The 18,647-nt window shown below is 46.4% G+C and overlaps 1 protein-coding gene across 1 annotated transcript; it reads right to left on the minus strand.

Moving 5' to 3' along the window:
- Nucleotides 1-268: 268 nt before the first annotated feature.
- On the minus strand, nucleotides 269-17,998 carry mims1a (mitochondrial inner membrane scaffold 1a). The gene is made up of 4 exons (XM_080194702.1): nucleotides 17,874-17,998; nucleotides 14,068-14,575; nucleotides 3,332-3,443; nucleotides 269-938 (listed from the first exon to the last, which is right to left on the minus strand). Exons 2-4 carry the CDS (start codon nucleotides 14,529-14,531, stop codon nucleotides 705-707), a joined length of 810 nt encoding a protein of 269 aa, XP_080050828.1. The 5' UTR covers nucleotides 14,532-14,575; nucleotides 17,874-17,998; the 3' UTR covers nucleotides 269-704.
- Between the last annotated feature and the right edge of the window lie 649 nt (nucleotides 17,999-18,647).

Genomic DNA, 18,647 nt, shown 5'->3' on the forward strand with positions numbered 1-18,647 from the left:
GGTTAACGCGTTTCGCCCCTGTTCCACAAGCTGTACCCTTGAATTAAAGGGCAGGAGTGTCCTATCATGTCATGCACAATAGATTCTGTTAAGGTGGGGTTTTGCCCCTTTTTCAGTAAAGGCCAGTGCAAATCATCCATGTTTAATTACTCAGGAAACTTTGCTGGGTGCTGGCAAGTTTCCATCATGTTTCAACAGCCAGAATTTAGTAATTAACATGCACAGGCACATGGAGTTGGTGAAAACGTGACTGCTTATCTTTATGTGATTCATATTAAAGTGATTAGGTTTTATTTTTTGTCACATTACACACACAACAGGTCTCGTTTCAGTAGACATTTCGGTGACAAACTCGTCTAAAAGGAGTTTACAGAGTCTGGATCTCATTTGAAAGGCTCTAATGTTAACCAGTCTATTTAGTAACTACAGTACAATAAACAATTTCCTTTTCTGACACTACTGAATATAGGATTTTTGTCACAGGTCCACTTTTCCATTAACTTTTCCCTCCAAAGCCATTAATGTGTTCCACTCAAAATTATCTAATTATTTCAGAAACGGTTTTGACGGTGCCAAATATCACAACAAATCATTGGCAATTCCGAGATACCCAAGAGTGTTACTTCGTAACATACGCACAAAGTATCTCAACTTTGAAACTCAGAGGTGGCCAATGTTTTCCGATTTTGAACGGTTCTGCAGACTTAGTCTTTCTTTTTCCTGAAGGAGACCATGTCTTTGGTTTCTTGTATTTTCTCACTAAGCAGTTCTTTTGTCTCCTCCATTTTTTCTGAAAACCGTTCCCTGGTTTCTTCCATTCTATCCTGCAAATATGTTCTCATTGGAGGTGGCGTCGGCAAGTAACCATGGGAACGGAGATACTTAACTGCAACTGATGTTCCTCCCAACGTTATAGTATACCTGGCTGGCGTGGCAAGCTACGAAAGAAAAGTAGACAAAAATATTAATCTACAATAGCTCTAAAGACTTCTGAAGTTGAGGAGCTGAAAAACCAGACTTAAAAAATGGAACTCCGATTTCTGATTGTGTGACCAGTGTGGAATGCAATGTTGGAAGTGTGTGTGTGTGTGTGTGTGTGTGTGTGTGTGTGTGTGGGTGGGGTTGGGCGGGCGGGGGGGGTGTGCGTGTGGAATTTCTCCCTCGCCTCCACCAATAGGCTTGATGGTGGGAGCCCCAAAAATTGGCTTTCTGCCAGCATGAATTTCCAGCAAGATCTTCTGCTGGTGCCCACCCTGTTGGACTGGGAGACTCACTGGAAAGTGGCAAACTTATTTTTGGGGGTGGGGGAGTTGGAATCAAGTACCAATTCCACAATATTATAACTTCTTTAGAAAGATCTTGCTGCTTACTCTGCAACACTAGTTATGATTCACACTATCGAGGTTATTCAATAAGTGTTACACAGCAGAAGCTGGCCATTCAGCCCATTGCATCCACACTGACTCTCCACATGAATAGTTCATCTCGTGCCACTTCCCTGTAATCCTGCACATTAGATAGCAGTCCATTCCCTTTTGGATGCCTCAGCTGAACCTGCCTCCCCATCACACACTCAGGCAGTGCATTTCACATCTTAAGAATTCACTAAGTGAAAAGCTTTCCCTCGTGTTGCTTTTGTGTGACCCTTTTATGAATTCATATCTTCCTAATCTCTTCCACAGAACCATTCATGAAGCTTTTCTGCACTCTCTCCACACTTTTCCTAAGGTGTGATGCCCAGAACTTGAGGGAAGGCGAAGGCCAAGTGGTATTATTGCTAGATTATTAATCCACAAACTCAGCTAATGTTCTGGGAACCCGGGTTGAATCCCACCATGGCAGATGATGGAATCTGAATTCAATTTAAAATAAAATCTGATATTAAGGATCTACTAATGACCATGAAACCATTGTTGATTGTTGGGGAAACCCACCTGGTTCACTAATGCCCTTTTGGGGAAGGAAATCTGCTGTCCTTACCTGGTCTAGCCTACATATGATTCAAGTGCCACAGGCATGTGGTTGGCTCTCAACTGCCCTCCAAGGGCAACTAGGGATGAGCAATAAATGCTAGCCAGCCAGTAATGCCCATGTCCCATGACCAAATAGGAAAAACTGGACTTATTACCCCAGCTGAAGCTGGAAGTGTTTTATACGAATTTAACTTGTTCTTGTACTAAATGCCCCTATTAATAAAGCCCAGAATACTGTATGTTTTATCAACTGCTCTCTCAACCTAAACTGCCACCATTAATGATTTTACGCACCCAGATTCCTCTGCTCCTGCACCCCATTTAGAATTGTTTATTTTATATTGTCTCTCCACATCCTTCCAACCAATACTCTACATTTCTCTGCACTGAACTTCAACTGCCACTTGTCTGCCCATTCCACTAACTTATACATGTGGCCTTTTAAAGTTCTATACTATCCTCCTCACAGTTCACAAGGCTTCCAAGTTTCCTATCATCCATAAATTACTGTCACTTGTCAAGGTCTCCTAATGTGAATCATATCATCACTTTTTAAAATATCTGCTTCTTATTCGTTCTTTCCCAATGTCGAAATTGCATTCATCAATATTAAATTTTATTCACCCAGTCACTTTGATTATAGAGTCACAGAAGTTTACAGCATGGCAACAGGCCCTTTGGCCCAACTTGTCCATGCCACTTTTTTTTTTAAAAGAAACCCTTAAGCTAGTCCCAACTGCCCTCATTTGGCCTTATCCCTCTATAGCCATCGTGCCCATGTAACTATTTAAATGCTTTTTAAAAGATAAAATTGTACCCGCCTCCACTACTACCTCTGGCAGCTTGTTCCAGACACTCACCACCCTGTGTGAGAAAAAAATTGCCCCTCTGGACACTTTTGTATCTCTCCCCTCTCACCATAAACCTATGACCTCTAGTTTTAGACTACCCTACCTTTGGGAAAAGATACTGACTATCTACCTTGTTTATGCCTCTCATTATTTTATAGACCTCTACAAGGTCACCCCTCAGCCTCCTACGCTCCAGAGGAAAAAAGTCCCACCCTATCCAGCCTCTCCTTATAACTCAATCCATCAAGTCCCAGTAGCATTCTAGTAAATCTTTTCTGGATCCTTTCTAGTTTAATAATATCCTTTCTATGATAGGGTGACCAGAACTGTACACAGTATTTCAAGTGTGGCCTTACCAACGTCTTGTACAACTTCAACAAGATGTATTTCTTCTAATCTTACTCAGTAACAAGATAAAACTCAAATCACTCCATGATTTGAAACAGAATCTTAAAAACGCACATCAGGTCACTAGCAAAGTCCATCTTAATTCAACATGTTACTCACCTTATACAAAGCATAGGCAGTCAGTGCATTTCCACCCTGAGAATGACTCAAAATGTGTATTATACCTTTCGGTGCTCCTATGTACTCAAGAAATGGAACCACGTTAATACCTCTGGAAGTAAAAACAGAAGGTTTCTTTCAACATTTGATGCGTTTTTATAAATAAGATGATTTTATTTTTGCCTTCACTAAATGAGAATAGCAGAAAGCTAACCATTGCACTGCAAATAAAATACCAGCTTTTTGAAACATGCTTCATTTATTTGTAAGTCTTTTTAAAATTCTCTTCCTGTTTATAATTGTCTCTTCCTGGGAAATATACCAGGATGGTCAACTATACCTTATTTGGGTTCTCAAGACTGTGCAAGGATTACCAAAAGCTGCCTATCCCTTTAATTGATCGCCGTTAATGACCTACAGTTTGGCACGAGCTCAGATTTTGGTGCTGAAGGGAGACCTGGTAGAAGTCTATAAAATTAGAAATACATAAGAACATAAGAAATCGGAGCAGGAGTAGGCCATCGAGCCCTTTGAGCCTGCCCTGCCATTCAATAAGATCACGGCTGACCTGAAGTGGATCAGTTCCGCTTTCTCCCCATAACCCTTAATTCCCTTGTCTATCAGAAACCTATCTACCCGTGACTTAAATATATTTAGCGAGGCAGCCTCCACCACTTCAATGGCAGAGAATTCCAGAGACTCATCACCCTTTGAGTGAAGAAGTTCCTCCTCAACTCCAATCTAAACTGCCCTCCCTCCCACTTTTTTTTGAGGCTGTGTCCTCTAGTCCTGCTATCCTTTCTAAGGGGAAGAATCTCTCTACCTCTACCCTATCCATCCCCTTCATTATCTTATATGTCTCTATAAGATCCCCCCTCAGCCTTCTCAACTCCAACGAGTACAGACCCAGATGTGTGCTTAAACCTGGACCAGCAGACGGGCACCACAACAGCTCAGTGACTATCACTGCTAGCTGTGCAGATACATGGATTTGGGCCAGTGTCTGTGGGAGTTTGCACATTCTCCCTGTGGTTGCGTGGGTTTCCTCCAGGTGCTCCGGTTTCCTCCCACACCCCAAAGATGTGCTCTTACGCTGACTGGTGTACCAAATTGACCCTACACTATTCTCCCCTGAATCTGGCTACAATAGGGGTACCATTCACATACACACGGGGCAAGGTAGGTGTAGGAAAATGCTTTAAAATGGCGGCGCGGGCTCATTGGGCCGAAGGGCCTGTTTCCATGCTGTAAACCTCTATGACTCTATCAACCCTATAGAACAAAGAACAACCCAGTTGTAAATGCGCCTAGTTTGGGGGCGTTTAAGAGATCCGTGGATAGGTTTATGGATGAAAAGGGATTGGTTTAGGTTAGAGGGTCATTGTTTTTTAACTGGTTGGCGCAACATCGTGGGCCAAAGGGCATGTTCTGCGCTGTAATGTTCTATGTTAACCCGGCACGGGAAACAGTCCCTTCGGCCCAACTTGTCTATGCCACCTTTTTTTAATCCCCTAAACTAGTCCCAGTTGCCTGCATTTGGCCCATATCCCATCTTACCCATGTAACTGTCTAAACGCTTTTTAAAAGACAAAATTAAACCCGCCTCTACTACTACCTCTAGCAGCTTGTTCCAGAAACTCACCACCCTCTGAAAAAATTGCCCCATCTGGACCCTTTTGTATCTCTCCCCTCTCACTTTAAACCTATGCCCTCTAGTTTTAGACTCCCTTATGTTTGGGAAAAGATATTGACTATCTAGCTGATCTACACCCCTCATTATTTTATAGAGCTCTATAAAGATCACCACTAAGCCTCCTACAGACCAGAGAAACAAATCCCAGTCTATCCAGCCTCTCCTCATAACTCAAGCCATCAAGTCTCAGTAGCATCCTCGTAAATCTTTTCTGTGCGCTTTCTAGTTTAATAACACCCTTTCTAAAATACATGATAGTCAGGATCTTTTCCCCCCACCAGAGTTGAAATGTCTAATACTAGGGGCCATGCACTTAAGGCGAGAGGAGGTAGGTTCAAAGGAGATGTGAGGAGGCAAGTTTTTTTTTTAAACAGAAGGGTAGGTATCTGGAACGTGCTGCTGGGGGGATGGAGGCAGCAGGTATAATTTGGCTTTTAGTTAAGCACATGAACATGCAAGGAATAGAGGGATATGGACCAAGGGCAGGTAGATGAGATTGGTTTAATTTAGCATAATGTTCCGCCGAACATCATGGGTGAAAGAGCCTGTTCCTGTGCTGTATTATTGTATGTAACACCAACATCAATAAGGAGTTTTTTAAAAAAAGGATTTTGATCGCAATGCTTGAATAAGTTATTGGACATTCCTGGATGACGGAAGTACAGTTGATGCAGTTTAAATGGATTTTGAAAGGTCCCATAAATATATAAAAAGAGGCTGGCTAGGGTGAACGTTGGACCCTTAGAGGATGAGAGGGAGGACTTAGTGGTAGGGGATGGGGAAATGGCTGAGGTCTCGATTAACTTTTTTGTTTCGGTCTTCACGGAGGAAGACGTGAATAATTTGCCGGGTGTTAGCGATGGAAAGGTGGTAGGACTGGAGGGTCTCAATGACATTATTGTTACTAGAGAGGCGGTGCTCGACAGACTGGAGGGACTGATTGTGGACAAGTCCCCAGGACCGGATGGAATGCATCCGAGGGTTCTGAAAGAAATGGCGGAGGTGATAGTGGATGCCTTGGTGGTTATTTTCCAAACGTCGCTGGATTCCGGGGTAGTGCTGGAAGATTGGAAAACGGCTAATGTTGCGCCGTTGTTTAAGAAGGGTGCCAGGCAAAAGGCAGGGAATTACAGGCCGGTTAGTTTAACATCTGTTGTAGGTAAAATGTTAGAATCCATCATCAAGGAGGAAATAGCGAGGTATCTTGAGGGGAATTGCTTGATAGAGCAGACGCAGCACGGTTTCGTTAAGGGGAGGTCGTGTCTGACAAATTTATTAGAGTTCTATGAGGATGTGTCTAGGGCGGTGGATAGAGGAGAGCTGGTGGATGTGGTCTTGATTTTCAGAAGGCGTTTGACAAGGTACCTCACAAGAGGTTATTGCAGAAGGCGGCATGGAGTTGGGGGTAGGGTGTTAGCGTGGATAGAGGATTGGTTGTCAAATAGGAGGCAGAGAGTGGGGGTTAATGGGTGCTATTCGGATTGGCGGTTGGTGACTAGTGGAGTGCCCCAGGGGTTGGTGCTGGGGCCTCAGCTATTTACCGTTTATATGGATGATCTGGAGGAGGGAACCAAGTGTATGATGTCGAAATTTGCTGATGACACCAAGATTGGTGGAATGGCAAATTGTGCGGAGGGTGTGGAGAGTCTGCAGAAGGATCTAGATAGGCTGGGCGAATGGGCCAGGAAATGGCAAATGGAATTTAATGTTGGCAAGTGCGAGGTGGTCCACTTTGGTAGGAATAATGGTAGGAAGGACTATTACTTATGGGGCGAAAAACTGCAGCAGGCGGCGGTGTACAGGGACCTCGGGGTCCTTGTGCACGAGTTGCAAAAACCCAGCCTGCAGGTGCAGCAGGTGGTCAGGAAGGCGAATGGGATGCTGGCCTTCATAGCGAGGGGGATTGAATATAAAAGTAGGGAGGTCTTGCTGCAGCTGTATAGGGCATTGGTGAGGCCGCAGCTGGAGTAGTGTGTGCAGTTTTGGTCGCTGCACTTACGCAAGGATATTTTGGGCTTGGAGGGAGTGCAGAGGAGGTTTACTGGGCTGATACCGGAGTTGAGGGGGTTGAGCTATGAGGAGAGGCTGAATAAACTAGGCTTGTACCGTTAGAGTTTAGAAGAATGAGGGGAGATCTCATTGAGACGTACAAGATGATGAATGGGATGGATAGGATAGAGGTGGAGAGGCTCTTCCCGCTCAGAAAGGACAGTAGGACTAGGGGGCACAGCCTCAAGATAAAGGGGGGGCGGTTTAGAACGGAGTTGAGGAGGAACTTCTTCACTCAAAGGGTGGTGAATCTCTGGAATTCTCTGCCCGTTGAAGTGGTGGAGGCTGCCTTGCTAAATATTTTTAAGACGCGGGTTGATGGGTTTTTGATAAGCGAGGGGATTAAGGGTTATGGGGAGAGGGCGGGAATGTGGAACTGAGCCATAACAGATCAGCCATGATCTTATTGAATGGCGGGGCAGGCTCGAAGGGCTGGATGGCCTACTCCTGCTCCTATTTCTTATGTTCTTAGTTCCACATGGAAATCTGATTGAGAAGGTTGAAACACATGGAATTCAGAGAAACTTGGCCAGATGGATCTGAAACCTGTTTAGTAATAGGACACAAAGGCTGGTGGTAGAAGGCTGTTTGAGTGGCTGGAGGCTGGTGTCCAGTGACATACACAAGGAACAGTGCCAGAACCCTTACTGTTGTTACACATGCGCGCACACACTATACAATTAAATGATATAGATGATCATGTGAGGGGAATGATTAGCAAGTTTGCAGAGGATGCCAAGTTTGGTACAATGGTTAACAAAGAAGGTCATAGGTTACCAGAAGATATAGATGGGTTGATCAGACAGGCAGAGCAATGGTGGGTGGTATATAACCCTGATAAGTGTGAGGTAATGTACGTCAGGAGGAGGAACAGGGCAAATAACTAATGACCGACAGAACACTAGGAGGCTCAGAGGAACAGATGGATCTTGGAGTACTTATTCAGGGGTACAGACCCCTGAAGGCAGCACAGCAGGTGAATAGGGTAGTCAAGAAGACAAAAGGACATTTGCTTTTATCAGTCGTGGTATACAGTATAACAGCAGGTAGTGGAAGCTGGAAACTTTACAGCCTTTAAAAAATATTTGGATGAGCACTTGAAATATAACATTCAAGGATATGGGACAAGCGCTGGAAAATGGAATTAGCATGACTTTAGTGGGAGGTATTGTCAGTGCAGACTTGATGGGCAGAAGGACTTTTTCTGGGTGGTATGACATTCGATTGGACAGCCCAGCCAAATACAGTATGGCTCAAAGCATGATTAATACATTAGTTATGTCACAGATGGAATAGTGTGCGCAGTTTTGGTCAGCTCACTATAGGAAGGATGCGATTGCACTAGAGGGGCTACAGAGGAGATTCACCAGGATGCTGCCTGGGATGGAACATTTCAGCTATCAGGAGAGACTGGATAGGGTTGGATTATCTTCAGGGAGAGCAGGTTGGGGGGAGCAGGGTGCATGAGTGAGGCGAATAAGATTGAGGGGTTTGGACAGGTTAAATAGAAAGCAGCTGTTCTCCTTGGTTGAGGAGCCAATCGCGAGGGGACAGTTTTAGGTGTGGGGCAGGAGATTCAGAGGGGATGGGGAAACAAAATTGCACACAGAGGGTGAGGAGAATCTGGAATACACTGCCTGGGAAGGTAGTGGAGGCTGGAAACTTTACAGCCTTTAAAAAATATTTGGATGAGCACCTGAAATATAATATTCAAGGATATGGGACAAGCGCTGGAAAATGGAATTAGCGTGACTTTAGTGGGAGATATTGTCAATGCAGACTTGGTGGGCAGAAGGACTTTTTCTGGGTGGTATGACATTTGATTGGACAGCCCAGCCAAATACAGTATGGCTCAAAGCATGACTAATAATTGGTTTTAATTAAAGAGGAATAGGGTCTAGAGGGAAAGAAAGAAATGCCAGACGAGCAACCAGGTTGAGAAAAACATGAGAAATGTTAACTGGGGCAGGCAGCAGGGGAGGAGAACCTGAATGTCACAAACTGATCAACCTAAAATCATTTAAAACATTTTTGTAAGCATTTTTTGCCTTGCCTTTTTAAGATTTATATTTTTAAAAATCCAAAGCAAGGTTTGAAACAAAATAAAAGTTAAGTGACAATCACATTTTGAATCACCTTTCATGCTTTCTGTAAGATTTTACTCCCATCATGTTTCCAAGGCCTGAGATATCTTGACCTCAATGTGCTAAGCAGCTGCAGGTTATGGAATTTCCCCTCAGAAAATATCAAGGTTCGGGGAAACACAAGTCTCAGCTGCTGAGGAGTTGGGTTCGTGCATTTTCAGAAACTTTGAAATAACAGGAGATCAAGTTCTGCAAATCACCTTGGGAGTTACTTCCTGCGACACTGAACGTTGTGATTGGAACTCTGGCATGGCCAAGGCAATTCCCAGCCTTTATTTGAACAAGCTGTGTTTATACGCATTCACATAATTTCCTATCATGAACTATATATAGATAGGCAACTGTTAACAACTAGATTAGAGACTCTAAGGTATCTTATGAAGTTAGACTAGACCACAATTATTTTTAATTATGGCATTAGAGTCAACATAAGGCACTTCACTCCAGGTGTAAGTCTATTAACCCACCAGGAAGTTATTAAAACAAAATTTAACAGTCTGACTGTAACAAAAAGAGTTAGCATAACTTTAACCAACTGAAATACTTAGACAATGACAAGGTATAATTCTTAACTACAAGTTGTCTCAATTTGTTCCTATTTAAGCAATATCCCCATAGATGTAAACACCTTTTTAGAAACAGTTAGCAAAACACAGACTTATGAGAATTGCTGGTCTTACAGCCTTGTAACACCTCTGGACACAGAAAGAGACACGTGACCTCTGACAGCAGAACCCTAGAGAAATTCCTGTCTTCATGCAGATCTCCACTGAGGGAGACAACACCTTCGTCGTTTGCAGACCTCTGGAGAGAGAGACCTATTTTCCGACAGAGCGCGAAAGAGAGAGAGAGAGAGAGAGACAGAGCGCGAAAGAGAGAGAGAGAGAGAGACAGAGCGCGAAAGAGAGAGAGAGAGAGAGACAGAGCGCGAAAGAGAGAGAGAGAGAGAGACAGAGCGCGAAAGAGAGAGAGAGAGAGAGACAGAGCGCGAAAGAGAGAGAGAGAGAGAGACAGAGCGCGAAAGAGAGAGAGAGAGAGAGACAGAGCGCGAAAGAGAGAGAGAGAGAGAGACAGAGCGCGAAAGAGAGAGAGAGAGAGAGACAGAGCGCGAAAGAGAGAGAGAGAGAGAGACAGAGCGCGAAAGAGAGAGAGAGAGAGAGACAGAGCGCGAAAGAGAGAGAGAGAGAGAGACAGAGCGCGAAAGAGAGAGAGAGAGAGAGACAGAGCGCGAAAGAGAGAGAGAGAGAGAGACAGAGCGCGAAAGAGAGAGAGAGAGAGAGACAGAGCGCGAAAGAGAGAGAGAGAGAGAGACAGAGCGCGAAAGAGAGAGAGAGAGAGAGACAGAGCGCGAAAGAGAGAGAGAGAGAGAGACAGAGCGCGAAAGAGAGAGAGAGAGAGAGACAGAGCGCGAAAGAGAGAGAGAGAGAGAGACAGAGCGCGAAAGAGAGAGAGAGAGAGAGACAGAGCGCGAAAGAGAGAGAGAGAGAGAGACAGAGCGCGAAAGAGAGAGAGAGAGAGAGACAGAGCGCGAAAGAGAGAGAGAGAGAGAGACAGAGCGCGAAAGAGAGAGGGAGAGAGAGACAGAGCGCGAAAGAGAGAGGGAGAGAGAGACAGAGCGCGAAAGAGAGAGAGAGAGAGAGACAGAGCGCGAAAGAGAGAGAGAGAGAGAGACAGAGCGCGAAAGAGAGAGAGAGAGAGAGACAGAGCGCGAAAGAGAGAGAGAGAGACAGAGCGCGAAAGAGAGAGAGAGAGACAGAGCGCGAAAGAGAGAGAGAGAGACAGAGCGCGAAAGAGAGAGAGAGAGACAGAGCGCGAAAGAGAGAGAGAGAGACAGAGCGCGAAAGAGAGAGAGAGAGACAGAGCGCGAAAGAGAGAGAGAGAGACAGAGCGCGAAAGAGAGAGAGAGAGACAGAGCGCGAAAGAGAGAGAGAGAGACAGAGCGCGAAAGAGAGAGAGAGAGACAGAGCGCGAAAGAGAGAGAGAGACAGAGCGCGAAAGAGAGAGAGAGAGAGACAGAGCGCGAAAGAGAGAGAGAGAGAGACAGAGCGCGAAAGAGAGAGAGAGAGAGACAGAGCGCGAAAGAGAGAGAGAGAGAGACAGAGCGCGAAAGAGAGAGAGAGAGAGACAGAGCGCGAAAGAGAGAGAGAGAGAGACAGAGCGCGAAAGAGAGAGAGAGAGAGACAGAGCGCGAAAGAGAGAGAGAGAGAGACAGAGCGCGAAAGAGAGAGAGAGAGAGACAGAGCGCGAAAGAGAGAGAGAGAGAGAGACAGAGCGCGAAAGAGAGAGAGAGAGAGACAGAGCGCGAAAGAGAGAGAGAGAGAGACAGAGCGCGAAAGAGAGAGAGAGAGAGAGCGCGAAAGAGAGAGAGAGAGAGACAGAGCGCGAAAGAGAGAGAGAGAGAGAGACAGAGCGCGAAAGAGAGAGAGAGAGAGACAGAGCGCGAAAGAGAGAGAGACAGAGCGAAAGAGAGAGAGAGAGAGAAAGCTACTACTCTGATCAAATTCAAATAGCAACTGCCTGCTTGTCTCTGTTAAGACAGTAAAAAGTCTGACAACACTAGATTCGCATTCTAATCAGTAATCTCTAAACTGTCTGTGCTTTATATGCTCTGTCTGAGGCCAGAACTCTCCATTCACCTGACGAAGGGGCTAACCCCGAAAGCTTGTGAGTATATCATCAAATAAATAGGTTGGACTAAAACCTGGTGTTGTCAGACTTTTTACTGTGTTTACGCCAGTCCAACGCCGGCATACCCACATCATGTCTCTGTTAAGCCCAGCTCCTCCCATTACTGTAGACTGTTATGATGTAGTAAACGTGGGTAGCCAATACTGTGCATGAGTCCCATAATCAGCAATATGATAACAACCAAATAATCTTTGTTATGTTGATTGATTTATATTGGCCAGGAGATCAGGTTTCCTGCTCTTTTTCAAATCTTTCACACCCACCCAATCAAGCAGACAGGACTTTATACTAACGACTGATCCAAAAATTCAGCACTCCTGACAAAGCAACACTACCTTAGTACTGCACTGGAGTGTCAACTTTGAATTTTGTGCTCAAGCCCTGGAATTGGACATAAAGCTTGTGACTCAAATGATAGTGCTCCATATTGATTTGATTTATAGTCACATGTAATAACAAAGTATTGTTTCTTGCATGCTATACAGACAAAACAAATTCATAGAGTATATAAGGGAGAAGGAAAAGAGGGTGCAGAATAATATTGCAGTTACAGATAGGATGTAGAGAAAGATCAGCTACTCCTGCTCCTACTTCTTATGTTCTTTATATAAACTAGGTCCATTCAAAAGTCTGATAGCAGCAGGGAAGAAGCTGTTTGAGTCAGCTGGTAAGGGACCTCAGACTTTTGTATTTTTTTTCCCCAGATGGAAGGAGGTGGAAGAGAGAATGTCCGGGATGCGGGCTGTCCTTGATTATGCTGGCTATTTTCCCAAGACAGTAGGAAGTGTAGACGGAGTCAATGGATGGGAGGCTGGCTTGCATGATGGACTAGGCTATGTTCACAACCCTTAGTAGTTTCTTGTAGTCTTGGACAGAGCAGGAGCCAAAGCAAACCAAAAGAGAAAATGCTGGAAAATCTCAGCAGGTCTGGTAGCATCTGTAAAGAAAGAGAAAGCTGACATTTTTAGTCTGTATGACCCTTTGTCAAAGCTCAGGAGCCAAAGCAAGCTGTGTTACATCTGGAAAGGATGCTTTCTAATGGTGCATCTGTAAAAATTGGAGAGTTGTAGCAGATATGTTGAATTTCCTTAGCCTCTGGAGCTGGGCCCTCGCCCACGGAGCTTGGAGATGAGTTTTGTTGGGATAATGGTGAAGGCTGAACTGTAGTCAATAAATAGGACTCCGACATAGATGTCCTTGTTATTCAGGTGTACCAGGGTTGAGTCCAGGGCCAGGGCGATGGCATCTGCTGTGGACCTGTTGTGGCAATAGAGAAACTGTAGTGGATCCAGGCAATCTGGGAGGCTGGAATTGATTTGTGCCATTACTAACCTTTTGAAGCACCTCATAACGATGGATGTCAGAGCCACCAGACGATAGTCATTGAGACACATAGCCTGGCTTTTCTTTTGATACAGGGATGTGATTGTCTTTTTGAAGCAGATAGATTCCTCAGATCGGAGTAAGGAGATTAAAGATCTCTGTGAATACCAGCTAGTCTGCGCAAGATCCGAGTGCTCGTCTGGGTACCCACCCACGCCAGTCGCTTTCCATGGGTTAACTTTCAAGAAGGCTGATTTAACATCTGCTATGGTGATCTTGGATACCAGTCTGGCCAAGGCTTCCAGAGCAGACGACATTCTCTCACTGAACTTTTGCTTAAAACAGGCATAAAATGCATTGAGCTCATCAGGAAAGGGTGCATTGGAACTGGCGATTCAGCAACAAAGCTGAACCACGGCTGACTCTCAAACCTGGCATGATTGCATCCAATTCTGAGAAACATGTTTTAGAAAGGACCTCAAGGTTTCCAAGAAGATGCAAAATCTTTGGGATCCTGCCCAATGCGCTTGTGGTGTGGCTAACACTTCATCCAGCAGATTAGGCTTTCTCTGTTCAGAGGTAATGACCAGTTCACTAGAATGGCACCTGGGATCAGGAACTTCAGCTATGTAAATAGATCAGAGAAGCTGGGATCATTCTCCTCAGAACAGAGATGGCTAAGAGGAAAGACGTGTAAAATTCTGAACAGTTTTGAGGGGAGCAAATAAAGAGAAACTGTTTTCAGTGGCAGTTTTAAAGGCAACAGGCAAAAGAACCAGGGGCAATATGAGGATTTTGAAAGCTTAGAACTAGTTCATAGTAACTTGCAACTTACTTACTTCATTGCTGCATAATAGAATGCACCAAACCACACAGTAGATGTCAACAGATGTACCGGAATCAGGACTTTCCCATACTGTTTGAATGTCTTTTTGAATCGTTGAAAAAGGCCGATGGATGAGTCCTGGAGTGGATCTGTTTCCGTGCCTCCAATGTCTTGATTCACTTTTGTGTGGGAAAAATACGATTTCTGAACTGAGTCTGACAAGGTATCATGCTGCAGGTCACTTCCTGGCAATTTCTTGGACGCCTGGTCAATGCCCTGTGTGGATAATGGTTCATTCTGCAGGTCTGGCCTTCTCTGTTCAAAGGCTGGACGTGATAGGTGCAGGAGTTGTCCTCGGTGTGGGATAATGAAAGGCATTTTCCCACAGGTAGTTGGGAAGAGGAGTGTGACACATGGCCGGGCATTGCAAGCTTGTTTCGAGTGCCAGAGGATGGCCTGGAGGAAGTATCTCTGCATTTTAAAGTTGTGTCTCTTTTGATTTCTGGCCGAGTGAAGAAAAACTGGAAAGAAAACATGAAAGTATGAAGACTTCCCACTCGTTGACTGTCCCAACTGTCTTCTCATTTTCTGTGTTCCCTCACCACCTCATTCCCTCAATCCTCCCCACCCTCTGTTCCTGCAGCCCCTCCTCATTCCTGCAGCCCCTCATTTTCCCCTCCTGCCCAGTCCCACAGCCTCACCTCATTCCCTCCATCATCCCCATTCCTGTTCTCCTCATTCTAAGATACCCAGGACCCTCGTTCCTCCACCTCCTCTCATTTCCCATTACCTCACCACCTGCTACTCCACATCCATCCCCACATTCCTGGTGCACTCCCAGCCCCACTCATTGCTCTATTACAGGGAAGTGCCGGAAGATTGGAAAATGGCTAATGTTACGCCGTTGTTTAAGAAGGGTGGCAGGCAAAAGGCAGGGAATTATAGGCCGGCTGGTTTAACGTCTGTTGTAGGTAAAATGTTAGAATCCGTCATCAAGGAGGAAATAGCGAGGCATCTTGAGGGGAATTGCTTGATAGAGCACACGCAGAACGGTTTCGTTAAGGGGAAGTCGTGTCTGACGAATTTATTGGAGTTCTATGAGGATGTGTCTAGGGCGGTGGATAGAGGAGAGCCGGTGGATGTGGTCTTTCTTGATTTTCAGAAGGCGTTTGACAAGGTACCTCACAAGAGGTTACTGCAGAAGGGGGCATGGAGTTGGGGGTAGGGTGTTAGCGTGGATAGAGGATTGGCTGTCAAATAGGAGGCAGAGAGTGGGGGTCAATGGGTGCTATTCGGATTGGCGGTTGGTGACTAGTGGAGTGCCCCAGGGGTCGGTGCTGAGGCCTCAGCTATTCACCATCTATATAGATGATCGGGAGGAGGGAACCGAGTGTATGGTGTCGAAATTTGTTGATGACACCAAGATTGGTGGAACGGCAAATTGTGCGGAGGGTGTGGAGAGTCTGCAGAAGGATCTAGATAGGCTGGGCGAATGGGCCAGGAAATGGCAAATGGAATTTAATGTTGGCAAGTGCGAGGTGGTCCACTTTGGTAGGAATAATGGTCGGAAGGACTATTACTTACATGGTGAAAAACTGCAGCAGGCGGCGGTGCAGAGGGACCTCAGGGTCCTTGTGCATGAGTCGCAAAAACCCAGTCTATAGGTGCAGCAGGTGGTTAGGAAGGCTAATGGGATGCTGGCCTTCATAGCGAAGGGGATTGAATATAAAAGTAGGGAGGTCTTGCTGCAGCTGTATAGGGCATTAGTGAGGCCGCAGCTGGAGTACTGTGTGCAATTTTGGTCGCCACACTTACGCAAGGATATTTTGGCCTTGGAGGGAGTACAGAGGAGGTTTACTGGGCTGATGCCGGAGTTGAGGGGGTTGAGCTATGAGGAGAGGCTGAATAAACTAGGCTTGTACTCGTTAAGAGTTTAGAAGAATGAGGGGAGATCTCATTGAGACATATAAGATGATGAATGGGATGGATAGGATAGAGGTGGAGAGACTCTTCCTGCTCAGAAAGGACAGTAGGACTAGGGGGCACAGCCCCAAGATAAAGGGGGGGTGGTTTACATAAGAACATAAGAAATAGGAGGAGTAGGCCATCTAGTCCTTCGAGCCTGCCCCGCCATTCCATAAGGTCATGGCTGATCTGTCACGGCTCAGTTCCACTTTCCCGCCCTCTCCCCATAACCCTTAATCCCCTCGCTTATCAAAAACCCATCAACCCGCGTCTTAAAAATATTTAGCGAGGCAGCCTCCACCACTTCAACGGGCATAGAATTCCAGAGATTCACCACCCTTTGAGTGGAGAGGAACTTCTTAACTCAAAGGGTGGTAAATCTCTGGAATTCTCTGCCCGTTGAAGTGTTGGAGGCTGCCTCGCTAAATATTTTTAAGACGCGGGTTGATGGGTTTTTGATAAGCGAGGGGATTAAGGGTTATGGGGAGAGGGCGGGAATGTGGAACTGAGCCGCGACAGATCAGCCATGATTTTATTGAATGGCGGGGCAGGCTTGAAGGGCTAGATGGCCTACTCCTGCTCCTATTTCTTATGTTCCTTGCTCAATCCCCCACGCTCCCCACCCCCCCTTCCCATCGCCTGAATGGTTAGCACTGCAGCCTCACTGCCTGGGACCTGGGTTTAATTTGGGCCTCAGTCACTGTCCGTGTTGAGTTTGTACATTCTCCTTGTCAATGCATGTGATTCCTCTGGGTGCTCTGGTTTCCTCCAAAGTTGTGTGAGTTAGGGTGATTGGCTATGCTAAATCAACTTGTCATGATGTGGATATGCTGGCGTTGGACTTGGGTAAACACAGTAAAAAGTCTGACAACACCAGGTTTTAGTCCAACCGATTTATTTGATAGTAAACTCACAAGCTTTCGAGGAGACTCCCTCTTCGTCAGGTGAATGCCAGAACTCTCCATTCACCTGACAAAGAGGGAGTCCCCTCGAAAGCTTGTGAGTTTACTATCAAATAAATCGGTTGGACTAAAACCTGGTGTTGTCAGACTTTTTACTGAAATCAACTTGTGTCAGGGGATTAGCAGGGCAAAAATGAAGGGTTATGGGAGGGCCTGGGTGGGATTGCGGTTGGTGCAGAGTTAAAGATCTGAATGGCCCCCTTCTGCACTGTAGGGATTTATGATCCTCCTCACTCATTTCCCCTTCTCTGCTCCCCATTACCCTGCCCCCCATTCCCCATATTCTCCCCTTCTCTCTCCCCACACTCACTTCCTCACTCCACATTCCCCCCAACCACCCTGCCATCCCCCCCCACCATTCCTCCTCCTCCCCCCCATTCCTCACCATCCCCCCCCACCATTCCTCCTCCTCCCCCTCCCCCATTCCTCCTCCCCCATTCCTTTTCCTTCCCCCAATTCCTTCCCCTCCCCCCTCCCCCCCAATTCCTTCCCCTCCCCCCCAATTCCTTCCCCTCCCCCCTCCCCCCCATTCCTTCCCCTCCCCCCTCCCCCCCATTCCTTCCCCTCCCCCCTCCCCCCCATTCCTTCCCCTCCCCCCTCCCCCCCATTCCTTCCCTTCCCCCCTCCCCCCCATTCCTTCCCTCCCCCTCCCCCCCATTCCTTCCCTTCCCCCCCATTCCTTCCCCTCCCCCCTCCCCCCCATTCCTTCCCCTCCCCCCTCCCCCCCATTCCTTCCCCTCCCCCCTCCCCCCCAATTCCTTCCCCTCCCCCCCAATTCCTTCCCCTCCCCCCCAATTCCTTCCCCTCCCCCCAATTCCTTCCCTTCCAAGGCCGCCGCCTCACTCGGGCCTCGGTCACTCCGATGTGCGTAGGAAGCCTCCCCTTTCCTTACCCGGCTAACGGAAGCCGCATCGCCTCCCTGGAAGTGCGCTGACCGGCCCGGCCTGAGGGGAAGCTCCCTCTGTGACTCTCTCCCCCACTGCGGTCAGCGCCAACACCTCCAGCCTGAGCCTAGCCCCCCGCGCATGCGTGTCGGGCCCAGCGCGGCGCCCTCTGGGAGTTGTAGTGCATTACCCGCCACGGGGAATGGCGCTGCTGGAGCCGGAACTACAGCTCCCAGAGCACCCCGCGCGAGGAACACATGCCTCTGCCATTGACTAGGCTCCACGTGTTTACTGCAATTGCCAATATTGGGCTCATGTCCTTGTAATGCTGCTGTGCTAAGATGCTTTATTAGTGGTGACTCTTTGGAAAATTTGTTACTTTATTGCTCCTTTTAACTCATAATCAGCTGAATATTTAAATTAAAAAATTAATAGTTGAATGTAAAAAAGTGTTAGTGAGCCATAGGCATTCCCAACTAAGCAGGATAAAAGCCTGTCCAGCAAGGTCAAAGGAGGGATGTTACACTAAACAGGCACAATGGTGAAACGTTCCATGTCTATGGCTGTATGCTTGACAAGGAACTGTTTCGAACATCACAAGCTGCTGACAAGGGGTCACCCTGACTCGAAACATTAGCTCTATTCTTATATTCTGTGAACACAACTCCCACTCATCTGATGAAGGGGTAGTGCTTTGAAAGCTAGTGGCTGACGCTACCAAATAAACCTGTTGGACCTTAATCTGGTGTTGTGAGACTTCTTTCTATTCTGTCTCAACTCAT

Source organism: Carcharhinus amblyrhynchos, chromosome 8 (genome assembly GCF_965287045.1).
Source record: "Carcharhinus amblyrhynchos chromosome 8, sCarAmb.v2.hapA, whole genome shotgun sequence".
Lineage (NCBI taxonomy): Eukaryota > Metazoa > Chordata > Chondrichthyes > Carcharhiniformes > Carcharhinidae > Carcharhinus > Carcharhinus amblyrhynchos.

Excerpts from the sequence above, each read along its gene's own strand:
- mims1a (XM_080194702.1), bottom strand. The coding sequence starts at position 14,531 with ATGCAGAGATACTTCCTCCAGGCCATCCTCTGGCACTCGAAACAAGCT. Across the intron at positions 3,444-14,067 it reads TTCTATTATGCAGCAATGAA|AGGTATTAACGTGGTTCCAT; the intron begins GTAAGTAAGTTG and ends TTTTACTTCCAG. Across the intron at positions 939-3,331 it reads CTGCCTATGCTTTGTATAAG|CTTGCCACGCCAGCCAGGTA; the intron begins GTGAGTAACATG and ends TTTCTTTCGTAG.